Source organism: Toxorhynchites rutilus, chromosome 1 (assembly GCF_029784135.1).
Source record: "Toxorhynchites rutilus septentrionalis strain SRP chromosome 1, ASM2978413v1, whole genome shotgun sequence".
Classification (NCBI taxonomy): Eukaryota; Metazoa; Arthropoda; class Insecta; order Diptera; family Culicidae; genus Toxorhynchites; species Toxorhynchites rutilus.
This window is the reverse complement of record NC_073744.1, coordinates 116,335,125-116,357,006: the sequence shown is the minus strand read 5'-3', so window position 1 is coordinate 116,357,006 and position 21,882 is coordinate 116,335,125. Positions and strand designations below refer to the sequence as shown.

Below are 21,882 nucleotides of genomic sequence, written 5' to 3'. Positions count from 1 at the left end.
GGAAGCAGACTGTTCTTCAAGAAAATCGAGACAGAGATCATTTCGAATCGAAATACGGTGCTCTATGGATGAATCATTTGAATACGCGTGATCCCGAAGCGTACACCGTATTGGGGGTGAAATTTACAGAATCCAATCACTTGAAGATTCTGACCCTGATCAGAAAATTTAAAAAGTCTTCTGTTATTAATGTGGGTGTGGAAAATTATGAGAAACATCATCTTTCTAAATTGCCTTCATGTGATGAAATACACCTAGTTGACAAGGCTTCATTATCCCTCTCAACTGTTAGAGGTTCATCATTATTAATTGATAGTGATGATTCAATTTATAATGACGCACATTTTAGGAATCCAAATAAAACTTTTGCTTTAACCGAAAATAATAAATTTGTTAGTACAGGAGCAAACTGCGTCATTAATTGTAACTTTGAAAGTTGTGAAACAACTAGTTCATTGTCACAACAGGAAGTTTTCAGTTTTGAGGAAAGTAGCAGCACTGATATACAAGATGAAGTGTTAAGTTTAGATGAGGTTCAGAACAGTATATTGAATGCGCAATGATGCAAGTAATGTGATAAATAAATCAATTGTACAAACAACTATTGGTAAGGTAGACGATATGAACTCTACTAATTTACCGCAAAGGGACAATAGATTTAACGAATTTAAAATGAAAGATTTCTGGGAGTCGGGAAAAGCTCTCGTTTGGAAACGAGAGCAACTCCAATGTTTGTTGGATGGGGAAAACAAATTAATTAGGTTCAAGACTGGATATAAAGAGCGAATTAAATTCGACACTTTTCAAGAGCAAGAATCATATACAACATTCCATGATTGAATCCGACATCCTAATGATACATGTCAGGTTTATTTCAAAGGTGTAAAAGATTAAGTTCCATTGAAAAAAACCAAACGAACGATTAAAGTTTTTGCACGTTGCATGTTTCTTCCATGTAAACGTTTTATGTTCATCACTACATTTGATCCATTGGAAAATGATGCCATAACTTTCAAAATTCTGCATGACATGGATGATATTCATCATCCAACTCCATTGGCTCCACAAATTCGGGGAAAACATAGAATTAAATTACAACAAGAAATTTTGAAAACCACCACTCGTGATTTCATTTCGAACCAAATTGACACTCTTCATGATAATCAAACTTTGTTCGATTTGGATAGAAATCTTCGAGGTTGCATTTCGGATGATACAGCCAGAAAGATGGCTTCTGAGGCAAGATATAAGCTCCGAGAAGATAAGAATGTCTTCTCTGCTCTTGAAGAATTGTCGAGCAAGCCTGAGACTTCAATTATGTTTTTGCAATACAAACCTATTAATATTCTTCTTATGACGAAAGCACAGCTTGATTTTTTCAATAACATTTCAATAGAATCTGGTCCAATTGACTTTCATTGACTTCCACTGGTATTCAGTGGTATTCTATATCCGGTAAGAGTATGCTTCTGTATAGTTTAATTGCACGTGTTCAAATTTGTCCTCGTGATGAATTAAAAATGATAAATTAAATTTTTTTACTGAAAATCACTACACCTGGAATATTAAGACTAATTTGGGTTTCATAAAACAATTTATAGTCAATAACACGAAAAAAAGTCTCCCTTCTATTTTTCGACCTGTCACAACAGATTTTTCGCTAGCTGAGATAAATGCTCTTATGACATCTTTTAATGGAATGTCCATAATGCAGTATCTCAAAGCTTGTGAAGCGTGGGTTCTTGACAAAAACTTGAATCAAAAATTAGATTTTGTTGTTATCAAGTTGTGTAGCTCTCATTTGACGAAAATGTTTTATAGGGATGTAGACAAATTCATACCTGAAAAATATCATCCGAATAACAAATTTTTGTAAAATTGTGTTTGCATCTTTGTTCAATATAAGATACGCAGACACGATTTACGATATTTTAAAATTATTTTTCACATATTTATTGACTAAAAAGACAAATACCAAATTAGATTCATATTTGTCAAAATATTTAAATTTATTAAAAGAAGATGTATCAATACCTAGTGATACAGAATCTTGCACTGTAAGTAACGTTTTTGGTACAGAAAATTGTGATGATTTCAAGACAATTTATCAGTCAAGTCCTTTTTATCAACGAGGATTGATTGATTTCAAATCTGTGGTGAATGAAGAAGTGGGTGACATTTTTGAAAAAATATATTACATATTTACCTTTCTGGACCCCTTTATTATCCAGAAACGCAGAACGTTGAATTGAAGCAATGATTCAATCGATCAAATAATGGGACTATTGAAGAATATCACAAGGACATAAAATGTGATATTAAAAATTGCACCTTTATTGGCAATCAAGATCGGGTGAGAATCGATGATTATATTTTACATACTCATGAAAATAATGTAAATACGATTGTCAAGAGATTCAAATTGCGAGTACCAAATACGCGAAATACAAAAATGAAGAATTTTGAACGACCTGATGCAACACCTTTTTTGAATAAAACTTCCCGAAAACGAAAACTGTCAAATTCTGAATCATTCGTTACTCCAGCCTGATGAAGCAAACTCCTCTTAGTAAAATGCGTATTTCAGAATTGTACAGAGAAAAAGAAAAATTAAAGAAAGGCAAGAGTAGAAGAAAGCTTCCGTTTTGTGATAAAAAATTAGATTCATTGGAATGTATTTCTAAATGGTGGGGAAAATATAAAATTTATAACGGAAAGCAAAACCTTGTTGAAGAAGGCGTCCAAGCTGTGAAGCCTGACAATTTAAATAATGAATTAAATTTGAATTCTGTTAAACAAGATTCGTCTTATTGTAGAATAGATGAATCTGTCTCCGAAGAATTTGGGAAACTCTTGCCGAACGGTTTGCTGAAGGATGTAGATTATTATACTGTTCCAAGAACCGAAAAATGTGACGGCATAAAATTAATCTACAGAGAATCTACCTTACAATAGGGTGATCTCAAGACACTTTTCGAATGTGGATGGAACAGTTATTTAACGAATTTTCTTGTAGATTTTTACATAGAGAACATAATATGTTCCATTGCTCGTAATGCTCATAGAATATTCTGCGACCAAACTCCAATGTTATTTGGGCTTTCTCCAGTCGATCTTAATATTCTAGAGAATGTTTGTTTGAATATAAATAATGCTGAATTTTCAGTTTTACCTATGTTATTTAAGGCTCATTTCACTTTAGCCCTTATCAATTTAAAGGAAAAAACATTTATCTTCATAGATTCTAAACATGTGTATAGGTCGGATCAAATGTTCAACATTATCAAAACTAATCTAAAATACAAATACACCAGGAATCGTGAAATTTCAAATTTTTAAATATTTTAAATAAATTCACTCCCATTGATATGAAATGCAATTTTCAACCAGATGGAGTAAACTGTGGAGTTCATGTTTTTTATAATATTGAGATGTATCTCACCAATCAAAATCTTTTAAGTACTTCATTCGATCCAAAATATGAGCGGATGAGAATTTTGAAAAACATTATTTTAAATTCCAATAATGTTGAAAAGATGTGTCCGGGCTGCGAAGTAACCGAGAATGACACATCGTTTTCGGGAACAGTGAATTTGGCAAAGTGTAATAAATGCAACAGGGTGTGGCATGTGAATTGCATCAGGGATAAAATATTACTTAAAAATTCCACACAATTTTCTTGCGTAATGTGTGTTGGAATCAAGTACGATTTCAGGAAGTAAATAAAAATGACAAACAATTTTATATTCAAATGAAATATTTTTTTCTACCATACAAGAAGTGGGATTCAACAATTTTTATATAACTTTTTTATAAGCATCAGTTGGATTCAACTCCGCCAGCCTTTTAATAAAAATTATATGCTGACGGTTCCAAGTCCGTGAGGGAGGAGGAAATTCAACAATACTTCATAAAAGAATTTAATGTATCAAGAGGGTATTCTAGTCTGGAAATTTGAAAAATATAAAAAATATCTGTTATTTTTGAAGTTTAGTTAGTTTTTTTGCAAATCCCGTTATTTATCGAGTAATAGCCATTTTATTGATGAGGTATATAATCTAGTAGGGCCATGACTCCAAACTTGAAGCACGTTTTATTTTTTTAAACAGACGTACACGATATCTCAAGTTCTACAGAATCGATCAATTGCAAATGAATGTGAATGTGTGATGTAAATAATTATTTATGCATCCCTCTATCGCATAAACCAAAGAAAAATTAAATTTTTTTTATTTTATTATTTTCGAAAAAAAAAATTGTAAAAACGTTCAAAAATGCAAATTATTTTATCAAAGGGCCACCATTTGGTCAAAACTGAATTTTTTTATTTGTCCGAGGTTCATACGATAGCGGAATCTTTACTGATTCATAATTATTTCGATTTTTATGTTTAAGATAAGCAGAAAGACTGAAATCGCGTTCGCCATGGCATAACTTATTTTTAAACCCCCTCACAACACCAGCTTGTAACTACTTTAATTTCGAATTTCCCGTTTAGTTCTCGTTGTATTGTCAGAAGATAAATAAAGAATTAATGAAATAATTGATGGTGAAAATATTCTTTGTTTTCTTTGTTAAGAAACTCGAGTCCTAGAATTCTAGATCCTTAATCCTAGAATCCTAGAATCCTAGAATCCTTAATATATTATCAGTACTCAACAATAAACTAGTTGTATATTATGATGAAAGAATAATAAATTTTCAACAGTAATAAATATTACTGCAAAGAGCTTAAAGATGAACTAGTTAACTATTGTTTTCCTTTGCCACTTCGTTGAAACAGTCCCAAAACGTGTCGTGAGCTTCGCATTTACGTATGATTCTTTCTCTTTCCGCTTAACAGGTGTTGAAGACGGCAATGAGCTGTTACTCTTAAAAGATTCGTAGCAAAATATTTCTGTATTATCCATTTAGATTTTTTGTCAGGCTGTCTCCGTTTGGAGATCTTCCATAGAACATCGGATCTAAAAATGTTGCAATATGGTTATTTAGACCTTCTCCTAGACGAAACGACTTCCCTATCCAGGCGTTTAAAGATGCGCTCATACGAGGTTAGTTTGCGTTCTTTATGTAGTTTTGTCTTTGCCCAAATACAATTTTATGCTGCAACATGCGAAATCACCTTTAACATACGGGAGTGATCAGAACTTGTAATTTGTATTATTTCTTTAAATGGTGACAACGCACTGCTCCATCAAACCCCAATGTTAGATTGTATAGAGGGTGTGTCACATCAAATTGCATCACGGAAATAACGCTGTAGAAATTCGCCCAGTAGACCGATCCTTTTGAAAATTTTAGACAGTAAAATAAAAACTATTAAACAACTTTTGGCATTTTCTTTTTATTCATACTTCGAGCCCAAGCCCGTATGCTCGCACCTTCCTCTTTACCCCGTCCATAAGGTTTTGTACAACGTCAGGTTGTAGTTTTTTTTTTTAACAGAAATCCATTTTCTCTTGAAGTCCGCCTCCGATTTGACAACCTTTGGGTTCTTCCGGAGGGCCTGCTTCATAATCGCCCAATATTTCTCTATTGGGCGAAGCTCCGGCGCGTTGGGGATTTCATTTCTAGGCAATGCGGCTTCGTCAGCATTTCGGTGTACAGCTTCCGGGCTCGCGTCTTCCCCACCATGTTTTGCCTTTCGTCGCGGTTAGGAGCCTTCTGAACCTTGTATGTACGCAGGCCCTCCCGCTGCTTGGTCCGCTGGACGAATGAACTTGACAAATTCAGCTTATTGGCGACATCCCGGACCGAACTTCTCGGATCACGTCTAAACTGCTTAACTACGCGCTTGTGATCTTTTTCACTGACGGAGCATCCATTTTTGCCGTTCTTCACCTTCCGGTCGATGGTTAGGTTCTCGAAGTATCGTTTTAGTACTCTGCTGACCATGGATTGGACGATTCCCAGCATCTTACCGATGTCCCGATGTGACAACTCCGGATTCTCGAAATGAGTGCGCACGATTAATTCACGAGGCTCTTTTTCGTTCGACGACATTTTTCCAAATTTACGAAAAATTGACAGTGAAGCATGGCCAACGTGATATATACACTCTTATCTGATTATAAGCGAAAGCTGAAGATATAATTCCTAAAAATTAAATTTCTACAGCGTTTTTTCCGTGATGCAATTTGATGTGACACACGCTTTAATTAGTGAGCGTGTCGATTTAATGTGTAGTGAAGTAAGTCTCCCTCTCTCGGCTTAGCTTCCTTGAAGTCGGTTATAATGTTTTTTCAATCTTGAATGAAAATAATTAATTGATATTCTTCGTTCACTCAAAATTCCAAATCCAAAATGGAAACACACACATATCCAAACAAATTGCATTATTATGTTTTTTTAAAAAACATTGAGATTCTTTGTAGGAAACTTGGTGCACTATTAAATATTATATCTACTCTAAGCGAAAATAATAATATACGTTCATGATTTTTATGTGTCTGTGTTTATGATATGTTCTGTAAAATTCAAATCTGTAAAATTTTATTACACTGATTTTATTTACGCGACTGATGCGTGTGCGCAAAAAAAAGGCATAATAACAGAATGCCCCTTCACCGGCGCGCGCTCGTCAGATCACGTATTTTCAAGAAAATCGCGAATTTCGAGAGAATAGCGTAGATAAAATCACGGAAAAAAATCGCGTAAAAAGAATAAAGTTTATACTTATTTATAGAGCCATTCCATGCCAAACTGATAAAGTGGGTCTTAGATTTTAGTGAAAAGTGGTAGTTTTGTTCTTTTTCGCAAAACAATAGACCCATATTTTTCATTTTTTTAAAATTAAGATAACCATTTCCATTGCATCCTTCGTTGTGTCCCTGTTTCATATCCCTCCTATCCGATCTATAAACTTTTACTTAGTCGCGGCAATACATACACACACTCTTTACAGATACACGGGCCAAAGGTTGTGCAGTCCACTGATCATTCAACAAGAGCCAAAGGTTGTACCGCTCATGACAAATCTACATGAGCTGATGATTGCGCCGGCTAATGACCATTCTATCCTGGATTCCTCGAGTCGAGAAAGACGCACCACGCTAGATATGGGGTACAGACTAGGGGGGCGTTGCTGATTAATGGTCAGCTGCATCCCAATAGGAAGTATCCCGTGTCGGGCACACGTACAGAGCATCGAAGACTGCGACATACCAATTATGAGAACACTTGTAATACTAACCTCGAGTCAACCGCGAGTAATCGGTTACATATTACTAACATAGTCTAAGCAAACATTGTCAAAATATTGAACTCCCGGCCCCGTTAGGCTGACGCCATATGAGTCTTAATAAAATATATATTTTGGATAAAAAAAAAAAAATTCCATTGCAGGGTTGTCCGAAAAATCTATTTTTCCTCTTTTTTCCAAGATTGACTATTTTTTAAAAATTCATAACTTTCTAATCACAGAATCGATTCAAATGATCGACATATCAAATTAAAGCTAATTATCTACTTACACTTGCAAATGTTTTCATAATTATTGATCGTATTCGTTTTTTTATATTACATAGTCTCGGGACCAAAAGCTGAGGTTTTTTTACATAGTATGTCCAAAAAGAGATGTGAGATGTGTTATTATATTAGGAAAGTTAACCGATGGTCCGAAAAATCAAATACCCTTTTTTCCAAAATGCCTTTTTTTCAAAAATTAATATCTTCTGAACTATTGGACCAATTCCGATGATCGACATTTCAAACAGAAGCCAATGAGCTAACCTTTTTTGAAAAAAATATTACACTTGCAAGAAAAATGGATTTTTCATATCTGTCCACTAAGCTATCACTATCAATGAATCTCAACTATGAAAAATCATAACTCAAAACCGAAATACACTACCTTTCTGATTTTCGAATATGTTATATAAAAGCTCAACTTTCAAGAAAAAATATTTAAAAAAATATATATCGTCTGTGGTCCCGAAACAATATCAACTATAAAAAAAACAAATACAATCAATAATTATGAAAACAAAGTTCCATTTTTTGCAAATGCAATATTTTAAATATTATTTCAAAAGTTATGAATTTTTGAAAAAAGTAATTTTTGGAAAAAATGGTTAAAACTGGATTTTTTTGAACCACCCAAAAATGGAAATGGGCACCCTGATGAAAAAATAGGAAAATACGGGTTTCATATTTTATGATAAGGAACAAAACTACAATTTTTCTCGAAAATCTGAGAATCTGATCTACTATATCGATTTAGCATGGAATGGCTACTTTCTTTGATCCTCCTCGGCTTGTAGGATTACGACTACTAACACGGTATCTCCCTTAACTTCTGAATAACTTTTCTGATATTCTTAAATTGATTATTGTACACATTTTGGCCTATAACTTTTCTCAGACCCTTTTCCGATCAATGAAAATGTGGCTAAAGATAGATAAAAATGTTCTCTATCGAATGAATATTATCTCGAAAATGTGTATTGGGTCTTTTCTAATAACTTTTTTCAATGTTGCTTGAATTAATTAATTTCCCCCATATAAATTGTACACATTTTGGCATATAATATTTCTCAGACCCTTTTCCGATCAATGAAAATATGGTTGAAGATAGATAAAAATATTCTCTATCGAATGAGTACTATCTCAAAAATGTGTATTGGGTCCTTTCTAATAACTTTTTTTCAATGTTCTTTAAATTAATTAATTTCCCCCATACAACTTCTACACGTTTTGGCCTATAACTTTTCTCAGATCCTTTTCCGATCAATGAAAATGTGGCTAAAGATAGATAAAAATGTTCTCCATCGAATGAATATTATCTCAAACATGTGTATTGGGTCCTTTCTAATAACTTTTTTCAATGTTGTTTGAATTAATTAATTTCCCCCATACAACTTGTACACATTTTGGCATATAACATTTCTCAGACCCTTTTCCGATCAATGAAAATATGGTTGAAGATAGATAAAAATATTCTCTATCGAATGGGTACTATCTCAAAAATGTGTAATTGGGCCTTCAAATAACTTTTTTACATTTTCTTTAAAATAATTCCCTTCACCCATACAACTTGTACGCATTTTCTCAAATTATTTTTTCTCCCATATGACTTGTACACGGTTTGGCCTATAACTTTTCTCGAACCCTTTTCCGATAAATGAAAATGTGACTAAAAATAGATAAAAATGTTCTTTATCGAATGAGTATTATCTCAAACATGTGTATTGGGTCCTTTTTATTACCTTTTTTTCAATGTTCTTTAAATTAATGAATTTCCCCCATACAACTTGTACACGTTTTGGCCTATAATATTTCTCAGATCCTTTTCCGATCAATGAAAATGTGGCTAAAGATAGACAAAAATGTTCTCTATCGAATGAATATTATCTCAAACATGTGTATTGGGTCCTTTCTAATAACTTTTTTTCATTGTTCTTTAAATTAATTAATTTCCCCCATACATCTTGTACACGTTTTGGCCTATAACTTTTCTCAGATCCTTTTCCGATCAATGAAAATGTGGCTAAAGATAGATAAAAATGTTCTCTATCGAATGAATATTATCTCGAAAATGTGTATTAGGTCTTTTCTAATAACTTTTTTCAATGTTGTTTGAATTAATTAATTTCCCCCATACAACTTGTACACATTTTGGCATATAACATTTCTCAGACCCTTTTCCGATCAATGAAAATATGGTTGAAGATAGATAAAAATATTCTCTATCGAATGAGTACTATCTCAAAAATGTGTAATTGGGCCTTCAAATAACTTTTTTACATTTTCTTTAACATAATTCCCTTCACCCATACAACTTGTACGCATTTTCTCAAATTATATTTTCTCCCATATGACTCGTACACGTTTTGGCCTATAACTTTTCTCAGACCCTTTTCCGATCAATGAAAATGTGGCTAAAGATAGATAAAAATGTTCTCTATCGAATGAATATTATTTCGAAAATGTGTATTGGGTCCTTTCTAATAACTTTTTTTCAATGTTGTTTGAATTAATTAATTTCCCCCATACAACTAGGCCTATAACTTTCCTCAGACCCTTTTCCGATCAATGAAAGTAGGGGCCGGAAGATAGGTAAAATATTTCTCTATCGAATGAACATTGTTTCAAGAATGTGTTTTTGGGTGTTTCGAACAACTTTTTTTGATTTTCCGAAATTGGTACTCCTCAAATTATTGACTCATGTGCTCGTTTTGATGTATAACTTCCTTCTGATACTTTGATGATGGGTTAAATCATGCTAGAATATAGATAACATATTTCTCTTTCGATTGAGTATATATCCAACGTTATTTATTCGATGAATGTTCAATTTATAATTATTAAAATAATTAATAACGAAAAACTAAATTATCGCATGTTGCATCCAACATATGACTTGTATGCGATTTTAGCCGCTGGATTTTGGCCGCTAACTTCACACAAGTCATGTACGACCATACATTAAATTCCAGAGAATTAAGATCCGGGGAGCTGGGAGGGCACAAAGTCTCATCCATGAACCATGCGTTTCTTGTACGGCTTGTATCCCAGTTGTCATGATGGCGTGGGCAGTCCTAATCGACACATCCAGGTCAGCTGCGGTCTTCCGGATCGAACGGCTCATTTTTCGACGAACCCACTCCCTCACCGCCTTGATGGCTGATGGCGTTCTCGGCGTAATCCCGACCCGGATCTCGCATAATCCTTGGTCGAGCCAGTCACCCGGTACCGGCGGATGGCGGTATAGATGAAATTCTGCTTCACCCCTTGGGATTTCAACCGCCGGAATATGTCGCCGAGTCGCTCACATCTCGCGAACATATTTACTACAACGTCGCGGCACTCCTTCATCGTGCGCGGTAAACAAACAATAGATGACAGCAAATCGACACCACGGCTTACAGAGACAAGGCTAACTACTCCGGATCAGTCATTTTTTAGTGACGTCATCTGAGTCGTTGAAGTAAACAATGTGTTCTTATTTTTTATTTTTCGTGCTTTGTAAGTTTGTGCGTTGATAATATAGTTGATTCTATTTAACACCATGAATAATTTGATAAAATTTAGCGACGATTAACGAGAAATAATATGTCAAATGCTGAAAACCAAGGCAAATAGGTAAATATAGTACCGCTTTCTGACATTTACAGTGTTGACCGATTCTTCTAAACTTCTCCTGTCTAAATCGAAAATCCGTTCCAGCTAAAGGATGTGTCCAGGAAAAAAGATGTTAAACAAAAGCGGCCTATCTTCTGAAACGCTTAGTGAAATTGCGAATCCCTACTAGTGTAACACAATAACAGGAACTACGCAAGAATATTGACGAAGACGGAAACTATCCGGTGATCGGATAGGATCAACAAACAGTACTATCAACGCTAGTTGATAGCTCAATGTTCAGTGTACTGAACATTTTGTCGAACTGTGCTTTGAAGGAGGAAATAATACACGAAACGGCTTACAAAGATCCATCCTAGAGTGTAATCAAACTGCAGGAATACTATGCGAGCATGCCCAACAACAAACAGAAGATACTTAAAGTATAATAAATCCTTAGCAATGTGAAATGCTGAGAAAACCGCAGAAATATATTCTTGAAGGTAAGGCACCAACATAGATTTCGGAAATGAGCGTTCAAAAGATGACTTCTTTATCTATGTTAGTTTATTAATGAAAGAAAACGTATAAAATATAACAATCATGTAACTGTTTTGTTTAGCTTCCTTTTCTTCTTTTTCCCCTATTCAGCACGGGCTTTGTTTAAGGACTTAATTCTATTATACAAGCGGGTCCTAAAAAAGAGCCCTTTGCCTTTTTCCGGGAGGTCGATTGCTTGGGATACTTCAACACATTTATTTATGGCTTTCTCGCTACAATTCAGTTGAACACCATGCACGGCAACAAAGCAGTTTTCCAATCGCAGTATTTGATTTTTAAATTCCTGGCTTGGCTTGGTGAGTCCACCCTCGGATAAAAGATCCACCCAAGTGAAGTCCGTCGAACTTCCAGAATATTTATCGGTCAGATGAAGTTTTCGAATAATATATCCAGCGGTATATTCAATGACATTCTCTTCGAACTCTGTCATTAATAGATTATCATCCAACTCGTCTTCGATCCCGCTAGTATCAAAATCATCTAATTCGACTTGGTTAAAACTGGTTTCATCAGGGTCTTACATATCTTCTCCCACAATACCGGCCAAAATCTCGGCCGTCAACAGGACGTCTTCCACTTCTTCTACCCCTTCTTCTACGTTACTCCACTCGCTGACCTGCTGAGTGCAGTTGGAACGGCCTATAAAGATGAAACGAACAATGTAATGCAAAGAAAATTGCAGATAATACGATTTTTATTACCTAGGATATACAATCTCAACCGATGCATGAATTCCATTGCTGTAGGATGGTCATGCAAGCCACCTTTGGAACGAATAGTTCCAAACAGACGTTCTAAATCATCTTGCTGGAGTCTCCTCGTCAGAATATACTTGTTGCCGTATGTAGTTTCCAAATATTCAGCCAGTTGGACGATTGCTGCATTGTTAATTAGGATACCTTTTTGAAAAGGAAGAATCATTCTTTTATTAGGAACTCTCATGTTTTCCATGACTTGGGTTGTTTTGGCCAGGATGGCCATGTGAGTTTCATTCGACATGCTGAATGCAACCATCCTCTCCCTGGAATTGTTGTTGACATGTTAAACATGTCGAACCAATCATTAATTACTTTCACGAACTCACTAGTTTCGCATGCATTTGGGGAGTTCAGTACACCAAGACAAACTCCCCTTTTGATCGCTTGGGCAACCGTGTTTGAAAATAGTTGGGTAGCATATTTGACTTTCTGTCGGCCAGCATCTTTTACGTCCAAATGCGTGCTTGTAATTTTGTGACAAATTTTCAAGTCATGCTGTTCAAGATTCATGAGATCTACAATAGGTCTAGAATTGACGTACGTCTGACCGTCAAGCATAAAGCCAGTGTCCAAAAAATGATTCCTCACTAACTTGATCAGCTGAGGTGTGTCTGCAAAGACAAACACCTTGTGATCATCGTTAGTTTTGAAGTAGGGTTTTTCGGTAGTGATTGTCAACTCTCTCCATAGACCCATATTTGTTGGACCCATATCACAAACCATGGCCACAACAGTAAAGTTGATGCTATCCAAGGCTTCAACGATTTGTTTCACAAGGGTTGCGGTCATCGCACTGTCAAAATCGAAGTAGATAACTTGCTTCCAGTTTTTATAAAGTCCTCGAATCATCGCTACCTGAACGTATTTCGATGGCTTTAGTACTTTGTCTGTACGTCGGTTATACTCGTACACCATTCGTACTTTCATTTCGTCGAAGGACAATACACACACACGCTCTTTTTCATCGTATGGGGCTGACTTCAAGAGTTTCAGTACAGGCGTAAGTATTCCAGGTGACAAATCAAATTTTCCGGACCATTTCCGCAATGTGGAAATTGCTGGTAGAGGATATCCTTTCTCTATGTTTCCTTGACTCAGCAACATATTGATTATTCTTTTTGCATTCCAATCGAAGCTCTTTTTGAAGAGCTTCAATCTTCCTCCGGTAGGCCAGTTCCAATTTGGTTCTGATGTAAAATAATATAATTTTGATAATTTTTTAAAAACGTAATTATATCTTTTGAATCTTGCCCCGATTGAATATCTGTTTGGACAGATGCATCTTGGAAACGAGGAACATTCCTGAAAAAGGATTTACTTTGATGAACACCAACAAGGAGGAACATTTTGAAATTCCCTTACCTGACAACAAAATTGTTTCCCGCAGGCAATAATTGGCTTGGAACCGCATCTTCCCGCAGCATTCGTTTGCTCCATACGATGTTTAGTAGAATATCCTTCAATCGGTAGTCCTCATCTAAAAAGTGATCGGAGCATACCCTCGCCTTGGCTACGTTCAAATCACTGTTGGCTTCGCAAACATTTATCCACAAAGAACATAATTCTCGGTTTTTCGGAAAGCGAAAGAATCTCTTTTTTGGTCCGATAATGTCATTTTCATAATTTATACACCCGCTCACAGCGCATTGAACCATTTTCGATTTTTCATTCCAGGAACATTTACGCGTAAGTCGGAAAACAAAATACAACTGGCGGCTGTTTACACTGACGAATCAGATGACGTCATCAAAAAAAATGTTTACTCGCTAAAGAACTAGCCTTGTCTCTGTAAGCCGTGATCGACACAGTGCGCGTGGGTTAGCCTATATATGACGCTGAAGCTAACACCAATACCATTACACAGAATGCACATGGTGCGCACCTACACAACGATGAAAAGTTGTATTCGAACTTATTGAACACCCTGTATGTGGTAATCAAGTCACACAGCGACGTACGACATTGCGATGTAACTTCGGGCCAGTCTTCGATGTTTTCGGCGAATCCATTACAAAAACGTATCTTCTCTCAATGGCTGGGAAAGTTAATCGTTGAGCAAGGGGAATTAGATTTTTCAAACAGAGTTTTTTTTCATCCGACATTTATTTCGGAAACGGTGCGACAAACTGCATTAACTTTAAGTGTTGAAGAAGCGGTTTAACTTTTTTACCCACTCGAACCTCAGTTTTCCATGCGATATATATATATATATATATATATATATATATATATATATATATATATATATATATACATATATATATATATATATAAAGGCCTAAGCGGTATTTCCGCGAGGTGTCGTTGTAAGCGCGTAGTTCTAGTTGTATTCATTGTATCGAGTCATAAAGCTTGTTGGAAAGGTATTTTTGCGCGCTATAATATAGTCCTTGACAGTGTTTTGTTTGGTTAAATCGTTCGTGAGTTATAGTGTCGCAAATATGGAGCAAAATAAAAAGAAAATCCGACATATTTTACAGTACTACTATGACAAAGGCAAAAATGCATCTCAAACTGCCAATAAAATTTGTGCACTTTATGGACCCGATACAGTTTCCATTTCCACCGCACAACGATGGTTTCAACGTTTTCGTTCTGGTGTAGAGGTCGTCGAAGATGCGCCACGCTCCGGAAGGCCTGTCGTCGAAAATTGCGACAAAATCGCTGAATTAGCCGAGAAAGACCGGCATAGTAGCAGCCGTAGCATCGACCAAGAGCTGGGGATAAGTCATCAAACCGTTATTAACCATTTGAAGAATCTTGGATTCACAAAGAAGCTCGATGTATGAGTGCCACACACGTTGATGCAAAAAAACATCTTTGACCGTATCGACGCATGTCGCTCGCTGCTGAATCGCAACCAAATCGACCCGTTTCTGAAGCGGATGGTGACTGGCGATGAAAAGTGGGTCACTTACGACAACGTGAAGCGCAAACGGTCGTGGTCGAAGCCCGCTGAAGCAGCTCAGACGGTGGCCAAGCCCTCATTAACGGCCAGGAAGGTTCTGCTGTGTGTTTGGTGGGATTGTCAAGGAATAATCTATTATGAGCTGCTTCCCTATGGCCAAAAACTCAATTCGGACCTGTACTGCCAACAACTGGACCGCTTGAAGGTAGCACTCATGAAGAATCTTTGATAAACAGAGGCCGCTTTGTCTTCCATCAGGACAACGCCAGGCCACACACTTCTTTGGTGACGCGCCAGAAGCTCCGGGAGCTCGGATGGGAGGTTCTTTTGCATCCGTTGCATCCGTCGTATAGTCCGGACCTTGCACCAAGTGACTACCACCTGTTTTTGTCCATGGCGAACGAGCTAGGTAGTCAGAAGTTAGCCACAAAAGAGGCCTGTGAAAATTGGCTATCCGAGTTTTTTGCCAATAAGGAAGCGAGCTTCTATAACAGGGGTATTATGAAGTTGGCATCTCGTTGGGAACAAGTCATGGAACAAAACGGCGCATATTTGACTTAAAAAAGATGATTGTAACTAATTTTATGAACAAATGAAAATTTAAAAAAAAATACCGCAGGACTTTTTTGACAGCCTAATATATATATATATATATATATATATATATATATATATATATATATATATATATATATATATATATATATATATATATATATATATATATATATATATATATATATATATATATATATATATATATATATATATATATATATATATATATATATATATATATATATATATATATATATATATATATATATATATATATATATATATACATAATGTAACTTTGCAAAAACCAAAAACAAGCTTTCACGGTTTATTAAGTCAAATTGGCTGTTCCTCTGTCTTGGATTTTAACACTGAGCTTCATACATTCAACCCTTCTGTTCGTCTGGCAATAGTGGGTTGTGTTCTATCGAATCGCTCTCTAAATAAACCGCCGTGGTCGAATGAGGAAAAGGCGTTGCAATCCCATGATAGCACTTACCGCAGATCTAGCTTTCTTCAAGATAAAACAGTTTGCCACATATCTAGCCGCTCTCGTCTGGAAAAAGTTCAATGGCTTGAATCGTATCTCTGCAATAGAACTCTTACGGTCAAGATTGGATCGTTTAATTAAGATTGGTTCTGTAACCCCTTAGGTGGCGGTTATATTGACTGCAGCTTTGTGAGGAAAGTAAACAACCACCTCCTTGGAGTTCCTCCTTTTTCTATTGAACATGGACTCCCTCAATAATTTTAAGCATCACAATATTTATTTTTCTTCACTACGTATTAATTTACCCTACTTCTTCTACAATTTGCTGCCTAGGTGCTTATAATTTATTTATGTAATAATTTGATTTCTTTCCAAGATTCCAAAGGAAACCAGTAAGAACATTAATCTTAATCAAATGTTTCCTTTTCTGGGTCCCATGATGAGCCATATGTCTTCGTCTGAACTAATATGCGATCGTCGTGGTAATGATCAGCACACCTTCTTCTCGAACTGGCAGTACTATTTCTAATTTTCTGGATCGCTATCGTTAATGATGTTGGGGATAAATCAAATGCTTTATGTTTTGGAACGTGAATGCAAACTGATAAAGTATGAACATCGTTTGTACTTTGGTAGAAAACAACAATCTAAACATCTTCTTATGGAAAACATTTCTGATGAAGTATGTTGATAAAACGGTGAAATAATGATAAATTTTCTCGAAAGATGTTGAAAGGTTCCAAATTGTGTTTAAGCCAAACAAAAAACCTGTTCAACACCCATTGAAAAATTAATATATCTCGTTTTTTTTATTGCTCTTAATCATATTTAACGTTTGGGTGTCGATGAGAATTTCTTCTGGGAAAAATGTGAAGAGCCCATCGAAGCGTACCAGAAATTATTCAAAAGGAATAACGACACTTTGTGGTTGCAAAGAGTATCACTATATTTACATTATTCCTATTAATAACATCGCTGGCATTCTGGACTCACATTTTCTTGGATTCAGTGCCACAGTGTGTAGTAACGTCTAAAATGTGCGTTTACGAGGGATGAGATCTTTTATGGTTTCTGAAACATGGTAATTCCTGTTTTATCTGAATGATTGTGCCATTTGATAAATTACCAATGTACAACTGCAGAGGTTCTAAGGTTTTTTTTTCAATGGTGACAGTGCATTGTACGATGCTGATTGAGATGAAAATTAAAACAATTTGTCGAAGATTGATGTTGATCAACGGTTCGTTTCTGAGAATAAGTAAATTCTTATGCGCGCGATCTGATTACACTTCTATTGCAAATGAAAGATGGCTCTCACTCTCTCTCTCTCTACTACCACACTACTATTCAAGCAAATTTGCTAATATTGTTCGATGCATCTCATCATTTTAGATATTAAATAATTATTAAGTAAACTCTAAATAGGAATCATTTTACAATGCTTCAACGGAAGCATTCAACCACCACACGAACTGTGGTATTCGGGCGCAGTACCATGTTACAGGTGGGTAACGACAATATCCTCCTCCAGCTCGTCCTTCTCGTCGTCCTCCTCGATTTCCTTGCGGTCCGCTGGAGTGTGCTGCTGCTTGGGCGTATCGTCCAGTTTCTTGAGTCGGCGTTCCTGGAAAAAGATAGAATGATAAGAAAATAATAAATAAAGTGTTCATCCGTTTTCTGTCTGACTTATACATGTAGGGTTGCCACATTTAATTCTGTAAAATTTTCTGAAAAAATTTGTATATCTATATCTATAAATCTGTAAAATTTTCTGAAAAAAACTCCGTATATCTATATTTTTAGCAAAAAAATCTGCAAAATAATCTCTATCGAAAAATTGGGGGAAAAAATGAAAATAAAACCTTTATTTTCACTTTTAACTTGTTTTTCTCATATGGGTTGTTGAAGCGTGCCAATACAACAAAATAAATCAAGGAAAAGTTTTTCGCCTCTGAATTGTATGATGTTTGTACATCCTTTTGTTGAACTTTGTCTTCAATTTTTTCTTCAACTTCCTCCTTGACGCTCCTCCATGAGCCAATACATAGTTCTTCGCTTTCAACATAGGGTTCATAATTGTAGAAACCAACCGATTTCCGGACTAGATTTTGTTGGCACTGTGAAGCAAAAACTATTCACTCAACACATGCTGATGAATGTCATCAAAAAATGTCTCAGAAATTCGAGAGGTTATATCCGAGACACGACCGCTTGAGACGTAGGACCACACAATCTTTTTTTTTAATTTGTTGGTTTATCATTTCGGGTATTATTTGCCAATACGTCGAAATTTCATAAATAACTCTTTAGTAAAAAGTTCCGGGGACCCTGAAAAGGTTTAATGGCGGCGTGGTTTTGTAGAACCATGTCGAGAAGCAACGATTCTTTCTTGCCTTTGCGAGAACAATACACTAATTGGTCGTATGTCGCAATTTGTTTCTTTATATCAATGCACGCATTACACTGAGTATTTAACGAGAGACATCTTCCGTACATCGCCATTCAACAAGCATCAAACACGCGTCTAACAGATGCACACAGTTGCAGCGATGAAAATGAAACATCGCGAGAATGACCGTTTATGAAAAAGCGTTTCTCTACTCTCGGTCAAAACCGTCAACAAAGTTAGAGGCTTGTTGCATCAAAACACAGCCGATGCGCACGAGACCAAATACTAATGGCAACTATGAGTATCGAAGGTGTGCTATTCACATGTACAGGAAATGAACAAGTTCTAAGTTTCGCGCAACGAAAACAAGCAACACATACAAAGCCAAACACTGATGACTAGAAGCTACCTATAATCATTTGCACTCCTCTTATTTTTCACCTGATTTGCCATTGCTCGGGTGGTTGTGTTAAATGCAATGCCAGATGCACTTCAAGTGAAATATTCGCTAGCGTTAACAACTCGAGGGGAAACATAAAACACAAAATGAGCAGAATGAGCGACCTTCGTTGTTTCGGGCACAGAAAGATTCTGAGAATCTTCCTCAGAGGAGATGCAATACCTATACGATAGTGAGAGCTTGCTTACTATGCAAAGGTGGAGTTTACTTCGCAAATATTCCTTTTCGCTATCCTCCTTCGTGGTTTCTATTCTAGCGGCTGCATAAGTTGTCCGTTATTGACAGCTCTGTTCGGGAAAGCATACAAATAAACAGAACAAATGTATGGGGAAATGGAATTGCTTTCAATTTTGATCAATTCAAACCATATACAGACTATGGGATTGTAATGTATAGCATATCAAAAAAAATCCAATTCGATTGGTATGCAAATCGTTCAAATCCGTTCGCAGCAAAAATAGTTATCAACCTGACGTGTTTTCTGATTTTGTACCCTTAATGTAAGACGTAGTCCTACGTTAAAAGACCTTAGCAATGGATTCAAACATTTCCCATCACGCCTTTTGACATCCAACAGCTGGGACCCAGTTGTATCCGAGTCACTCAATTTTTGCCCCATAAGATTCGGCTTGAGAAGCCTGAATTCGTTATCCAAGCATTGTCTATTACCTGCTTCAATGAATTGAAGAAATTGGTGCATCAAATCATTAAAGTTTAGTAGCTTGACGAAATTTTAAGGGGGTTTATCAAGGCCGCATTTATGTTTCACCAGTTGATTATAGAAGTCACGACAAATCGATTTGAAGATCAACTTCCTAGCTGCATCCAATCCTTTTGCAGGATCGTTTATACGATTGGCGGATTGATTATGGTCATACTTAAACTGGAAGGAAATAGTTTACGCTCTTCAAATCGCTCAAGATTTCGCTTAAAAACTGCCTCCAACGAAAGCCAGTTTAAAGCTCGTTGCGTTGCGTTTTTATTAATCAATGTAATTGCACTGTAATTAATTTAATATTTAAAATTAAATTTGTTTAAAATCTGTAAATTCTGTGTTTTTGCTGAAAATCTGTGATTCTGTGTATACAGATTCTATATCTGAAATTTGTCGAAAAATCTATAAAATACAGAATATTCCGTATATGTGGCAACCCTGTACACATGGCATGTAAGAAGTATTCAATATAAGGACCCATTCGTAACGTACAAAATTCGATAATATGAGATCATCTGATAGATCTACTTGTGTCATTTGTAGCAATTTCTCATGACAATTTGATTCAGCTTGGACAAATATTTAATAACAAATAATACCCTACTGATTCTACAAACACAGAACCATGGCTTGTGATTTATTTTTGCAGTCATTCCTACAAAAGCGCCAAAACTCCCCATGCGAAGAACGGATCTCTATAGTAGCATGTCCGAAAAAGAAGCTGAAACTATTCAGAACCAGAGCAGAGGGTTCAAAGTCCCTAAGGAGGATGGTTGTAATAGCTGTTATCCATAGTTATTATGCAAACAAAGAAATGGACAACTCCTAATCGCATCTGTTGGAACCGCGAAATATCTAGTAGATTGTAGAAAATTCCATTGTTCACCTATTACGAGCTTAGGTAAGCATATCTCGGCGAAGAAAACGACAACGACGACGACGATGGTAGAGAGAGAGCGCTCGGAACTCGAATGTAAGTAGTGTCAATATGACCAAAGCGTGGATCGATAAACATTCAGGAGCGGAGGAAAAACATGTTCCTTCCAAGGCTCATAGGCTTGACCCGATCCCGACCGTTAGGGAAAGTAACCATGAATGATTCGAGGAGAACCAACTGTTAACGCCATTTGGTCGTCCGGAGTCATGTATTCCGTCACAACCCGTGCCGTCAGTCAAAGGGGAAACGCATGTAACACCGTCATTTAAAAAACTAAAAATCTTTGAGCGCATTAGAGAAAATCCGCTACAGAGAAGTTTTTCCTCGGCCATTGCAGTCCGAACAGCATCACTCACCACAGTGAATTCTGATTCTTACTTCCCTCCACTAACAAATATCCCTTTCTTGATAATCGCTAGGGAACCATCATATTAACATTCCTTCCCTTCCCCCGGTTACTGTTAGAACGTAATCGACGTCGTTATGACTATGTAAAGCTCGATTCACCGAAATTTGCACAATGCGAATGGTTTGCTATTCCCAAGCGTCATTTTTTTTATCCCATTTATTTATTAGGCTCATTAGCATTTAGCTGTAACAGAGCCGGGTTTAATCGTGTACATGTACATATGTTTATGTTTCTATAAATTGTGAATTACACAGTAGTTAGTAGTAGCCATTTAGGCGTTAAGTTTTCTGTTCCATTACATTATGGTAAATTACACAGTAGTAGCCATTTAGGCGTAAGGGTATTCTTTCTGTTCTTCCATTGTTCAGCAGACCGGACAGCGGAGAAGACAGTTGATATTGATCATTGTTGGGTTATTTATAGAACAGCAGCCCGATGTTTCTTGCAGAGCAGAGCAGTTGTATGGATGAATCGATCTTTGTTCCACCGTGGATCGATTTTCATCGCTGATGATGGTTGCGTGGACGTAGTTATTCTATAACAACACAAAGATGATCAATTGAGGGCCCTGAGTTTGAACTCACGATCGATCGCTTGGTAAGCGAACGCGTAACCAAGTGGCTACGAAGTGCGCGT

General features: G+C 36.2%; 2 protein-coding genes across 6 annotated transcripts in view; one reads left to right on the top strand and one right to left on the bottom strand.

Moving 5' to 3' along the window:
• The window catches only part of LOC129763470 (protein stunted-like), a 418,419-nt gene that overhangs the window by 258,359 nt on the left and 138,178 nt on the right, over nt 1-21,882 (top strand). The gene's annotated exons all lie outside the window — the stretch shown is intronic.
• The window catches only part of LOC129763464 (UNC93-like protein), a 104,162-nt gene continuing 98,663 nt past the window's right edge, over nt 16,384-21,882 (bottom strand). For 4 of the 5 annotated variants that reach the window (XM_055762554.1, XM_055762551.1, XM_055762553.1 and 1 more), the window contains exon 9: nt 16,384-17,960. In XM_055762554.1, the coding sequence (XP_055618529.1) occupies nt 17,835-17,960 (126 nt within the window). In that variant the 3' untranslated portion in view covers nt 16,384-17,834. The remainder of the gene's footprint in view (nt 17,961-21,882) is intronic. The other variant, XM_055762550.1, reaches the window with a different exon arrangement.